At 36.5% G+C, this 5456-nt stretch overlaps 1 protein-coding gene across 1 annotated transcript; it reads left to right on the plus strand.

Annotated features, from left to right (window-relative positions):
- Positions 1-321: 321 nt before the first annotated feature.
- On the plus strand, positions 322-4495 carry LOC107769641 (uncharacterized). The gene is made up of 5 exons (XM_016588877.2): positions 322-668; positions 1293-2211; positions 2755-2850; positions 3495-3631; positions 4077-4495. The coding sequence occupies exons 1-5, from the start codon at positions 463-465 to the stop codon at positions 4240-4242; spliced, it is 1524 nt and encodes a 507-aa protein (XP_016444363.2). The 5' UTR covers positions 322-462; the 3' UTR covers positions 4243-4495.
- The last annotated feature ends 961 nt before the right edge of the window (positions 4496-5456 follow it).

Genomic DNA, 5456 nt, shown 5'->3' on the forward strand with positions numbered 1-5456 from the left:
CTTTAAATCTTTGTGTCTTAAGCTAAAATATGTGTAATAATTAAAATATCCTTTAATCTTGTGCTATTAAATGTCATGTGAAAATTGGAGGTAAGGCGTATGTACATAAGAATTGTAAAATTTTGGAAAAAGTATATTTTTTTTCCACGTGAAAATGGTATTTGAAAGTTAAAATTGTGTTCATAAATATAATTTTGGGTGTTTTTAAATTTGAAGCGAGAATTTTAAAAAATAATCTTTTAAAGTTTTTTAAAATTTTACCATGAAAATTGAAAGAGAATACTCTATTAATCTCTGTTAAACGATTCTTTGACTTCAACGAGGGAGTGATACGTAGTCGTTAGTGGGTCCATTCTAGATTTCTCTCTCTCTCTATCTCCCCTACTTCTTCTAGCAACAGCAGATCTACTCTCACTTATTTTCCAGGCTGAGCTGAGCTGAGCTGATCTCTCAATTGGGCAAATGCGGTGGTCGAAGTCAGCTGGAGCTTCAGGAGTAATCCTACTGTGGTTATGTTTGCTCCATTTCACAGAAGCTTCAGTGCATGACTATAATGGGGAGAAATTCGTGAGCAAAGGCAATGCATTTGTTGTCCACGGTGGCAGCGAAGGAATTTACGCCTCTACTCCTAACTTCACTGATTCTCCTTCCTCTGACTCTTTCATTCGGTAATCACTCTCTCCAGAATGCAATATATCCAGATCTATGTCAAAATTGTTAATTTCATTCTCCAGAATGAATATTTATGTTTATTTTCGAGGATCAAACTTAATCAATTTGTCCTTTTTCTTAAGTATTAGAAGTAAAGTTCTGCCTAATTTGGATTTGTGTAGTTACATTCACTCTAAGATGAATATATTGATCAGAAAAGCCTAAATCCACTGCTACTATTAAAGCTAAATTTTCCTTTGCTGCTAAAAGCATACCTAGTTTAACCATCTATGTTGAATTATCCTTGTTAATTCACAGCTTATGCATGGAATCTATAGTTGGATGAAAGAAGATAAGTGAATTGTGCTTTCTCACTAAATTAATAAGTAGTTCGTACTCTGTTTGGGCGGAATAGAGCTAGATGGAAATAAAGGATTCATACAGACGATCCAAAGCTTCGTTGATCGAGTAACGTTTGTGTTTTCCAAAATTATGCTCAATGGCATTTAATGAGCTTGCTTTTGCTTTTATGCATTTTCTGATTCATGCTAGACTTTGGAAATGAATATAATGCTTCATGTTTTTACCCGGTTTTGTCAGTAGTAGTCTGTAAAGTTTCTGACCTTTCTCATTTTCAACAGGTTTGAAAAGATTGTATTTCGGAGGCCAAAAGAATTCTCAAACTTTAGTTCAGACCCAATTCATGCAATTGTTTTTGAGGTGGATGATCGAGAGTCAATTGGGGGCTCAGCCTACGGTGGCCAAAGAGCTGTTTGTTGCACAGCAGATCTTGCAAAACTTGGAGTTTGTACACAAGGGCAAATTATTTACCGCCCATCTGCTAATAATCTCGGATGGCCTAAAGTTTTTAGTGCCTCATTCAGCACTGATGAGGTTGAAGTAGCACTGCAGTCAAGATCGGTCCCTATTACAAAAACTGGGATGTATAATGTGTATTTTATTCACTGTGAACCATATCTTAAGGATATTAATGTTGAAGGGAAAACCATATGGAAGAATCCTACTGGTTACCTACCTGGTAGAATGGCCCCCCTTATGAACTTCTATGGGTTCATGTCTCTTGCATTCGTGTTACTTGGGATCTTTTGGTTTTCGCAGTATGCAAGATTCTGGAGAGAAGTTATTCCTCTACAAAATTGTATTACACTCGTGATAACATTGGGCATGCTTGAAATGGCCTTTTGGTACTTTGACTATGCTGAATTCAATGAAACTGGAGTCAGGCCCACTGGTACCACTGTATGGGCTGTGACCTTTGGTACAGTAAAGCGCACAGTTTCACGTTTGGTCATTCTGATGGTCTCTATGGGCTTTGGTGTCGTTAGACCTACTTTAGGTGGTCTCACATCGAAGGTCCTTTTGCTTGGAGGAACTTTCTTTTTGGCTTCTGAAGTGCTTGAACTGGTAGAAAATGTTGGTGCAGTCAGTGATTTCTCAGGAAAAGCAAGGATATTTTTCGTACTTCCTGTGGCATTCTTGGATGCTTTCTTTATCCTTTGGATATTCACCTCCCTGTCAGCAACTTTGAATAAGCTTCAGGTACATTGGTGACTTCTGTTTCACTTTGATTCCATTTGCTTGCCAATTGCTAGGTTAGAGAAGGTTTTTGTTTCTGGACTTCTTACTTGCTTCAGGTCTTATTGCCTGAGCAGAGATCTATAGGTGATAGGAGTTCACATTCTCATCGTATGGGTTTGTGTTAAAATACTTGTGGCTCTTAAGCTAAGTAGCTCTACGTTATGTTAAATATTATTGCAATCATGAAGTTTGTTAAAAAAGATGTGCTGGTGACCTTTTGGTCGGTGTAGTTTTATTTAATTAAAATACGAAAAAGAATTAGCTGAGTGCTGCATGTTTTGGTTCGTCGATTACTTATGATCCCTTCACTCTGTATCTACATATGCATGGTGAATGATACGCTGGTCTGCAGCTGATTCTTGCAATAAAGGAAGGCTTTTTCTTTTCATTATCTTGTAGCGTTTGAGATTGGGGTTGATCATGATATGACGTCATTCGATTATTACTATCATTCAATTTAGGCTCTATTAGTCCTAATTCAGTTGCGGATTTGGGATCTGACAGGCTAGAAGGTTGTTGGCCAAATTAGACATTTACCGGAAGTTCACAAATGCATTGGTCGTCGCTGTTATTGTATCTGTTGGATGGACGTGCTACGAGGTAATTTTCAATTTCTACAAGATGAGGCTGGTTCTTTCATTTAGTTTCTGTTGTCAAGTATCTTTGTTGCCTGTTCCTAGCTTGTGTTCTTTCAGAAAAGAGCCCACTGCTGACACACTCGGATCATCTTTTCCAATAGTTCGACTTAATAAAGGGGTTAAGGACCTTATTGTCAACTGGTCTGCTTGATGTGAACAGCACGAATTTTGCAGAATTATGAAATACCAAACAGAGAAACGTGTCTAATCCACCAAATTTGGGGAGCAATTTATTCCTCTGGAGAGGGGACCTAAATTTCCAATAAATTTGGAAAGTACAAGCATAATTAGGCCAAGTAAATGTGTCAAAGCATCATAAATGAAAATTTTGTTTTCCCCCTGAATTCTTCTTTGGCTAGTGAAGAAAGAAACTTCGACAAGCTATAGTCTCTTTCGATTGCCATTTCCCTCAACTCAATTTAAGTTGGACTTGGGTTGTGGCACTCCATGTGGTACGTTCAAGAGAAAGGACACCTACTAGAAACTGAGTGTAATCAGTCTTATATTCTTCTGACTACATCAGACATAGGTTTCTTAAGTTTCACAACTGTTTCCTGTTATTGTATTATAGCACAAAGCATTAACCATTTTTTCCCCTTTTGGCAGCTATACTTCAAGTCCACTGATGTGTACAATGAGCGATGGCAAAATGCCTGGATTATTCCTGCCTTCTGGCAAGTACTATCTTTCTCTCTCCTTTGCATAATCTGCGCTCTTTGGGCACCATCTCAAAACTCCATGAGGTATTACCCTACTTCCACCTTATTATGCATGTATATGCATTTTACAGAGTTCTAACAGCCTGATAGTAGAATAATTATGATAAAAGCTCTTGATGCACTATTTTACACTGTCATTTCATCATATCTGCATTTGAACAGGGTATCCATGCCAAATGTTGACATAAGTAGATTGTTATTTGGTGCTGAATATTTTGGGTTTCTTAGAAACCAGAAAATGGGATCCAAACCTTCATTTATTATCGTTTCCTGTACTTGGAAAACTTTCAAATCCTGAATCATTCTGTTCGAACCATCTCACGTCATCTCTTTGTTTTCCTCAAAATATCAAAAGAGCGAGTCTTTATTATGATAAAAGTTGGCCTTACAATGGAACCTAATTCAGGAAATATTCGTTCTTTTCTGGTGTTATAATCTCATTGGTTTATTTTATATGCGTAAATAACAGATATGCCTATTCCGATGATGGTGAAGAGTTCGACAAGGACGTTACATTGACACTCATAAAGCCCTCCCCTCTGCCAAAGGATGTTAGAAGCCAACCTGAAGTGAGGCCAACACTGGGTAACGATGGGTTCCCTAATGGTGATGAGGTAGAAGACAAGACAGAGTAAAGCAAGACACAAATTTTTTATTAGTATGATAAAGAGAGAGGTGCCATGAGTTGAGTAAATTGTTGTTAGAATCTTGTAGCCCGTATTGTCTGTATAAAAAGTACGAAGGTTAATCAGAAGAAGGCAATAGGTAAGACAAATTTGTATTTTGTTTTTCAAAAGAAATGTTCGTTTATCTTATAAGATGTTACAACATCGAAGAATTAATTACAGAATGGCTTGATCTCTCTTGCCACTCTTATATTTATTGGCTTTATTTGTCTCAACCATTTGGAACTTCAATACTCCAGCACCCATACGTTACTCCATTCTTGATCTCCCTTTCCTTTTCTGTTCTCCTGTATCATGAAATCCTTAAGTTGCATAAGCTCTCCATAAGAAATGGCTTCAATAAATTGGAAGGCCATAGACTGCCCCACTATTTTGGCACCTATTTTCATTTTGGCACTTCATTTCAGTATTGTTCCATTTTGGCACTCCAACCCCATTTCTTTTGTGTCATTTTAACACAAAAACTTTTATCCCATTTAAAATATAGCACGTATTTATACTTGCTTCTAATGTGTAACAACCATCCAATTAGATTTGGACACCTGTTTTTTAATCATTGTCGGCTACCCCCACCCCACTTCCTGCACAAGAAAAGAACTTTTTTTTTTTTTTGTAATTTTAACTTTTTATTTTTTTTGTTTTTCTTGCAACACCCTCCTGCGATTTTTATTTTATTTTTTTTATATATTTTCAGTTTTAGTTTTTTCATCTTTCAGTTTATAGGTTCGAAATTTTACAAGTTCCAAAGTTATGAGTTCGGAGGTTTATGTGTTTGGAAGTTTACGGGTTTAGAAATTATAAAGTTTACGAGTTCGAAAGTTCGCGGTTTCGGAAGTTTATAAAATTTGTGGGTTCGGAAGGTTGTTGGTTCAAAAATTTATGGCTTCATGTTTATTGTATCTAAATTATTTAGACGTAATGGCTTCTTGGCCACTTAAACTTGTAGACTTTTGAAAGCCGTAATACACAAACTTTGAACTTTCCCATTTGAACACTCAAACTTGTATATGTGATAACTAATAAACATATTTGATCGTTGACCATGCACATGTGGCAGTGACAGAGGTGATATGGACAAAGTATGTGCAAATCACCTAAACTAAGCGCGTCACTACAATAATTTTTATTAAAAAAATCTTTAAAAAAAAATACAAAGAAAAAGA

The sequence above is a fragment of the Nicotiana tabacum genome, chromosome 6 (assembly GCF_000715075.1).
Source record: "Nicotiana tabacum cultivar K326 chromosome 6, ASM71507v2, whole genome shotgun sequence".
NCBI classification, from domain to species: Eukaryota; Viridiplantae; Streptophyta; class Magnoliopsida; order Solanales; family Solanaceae; genus Nicotiana; species Nicotiana tabacum.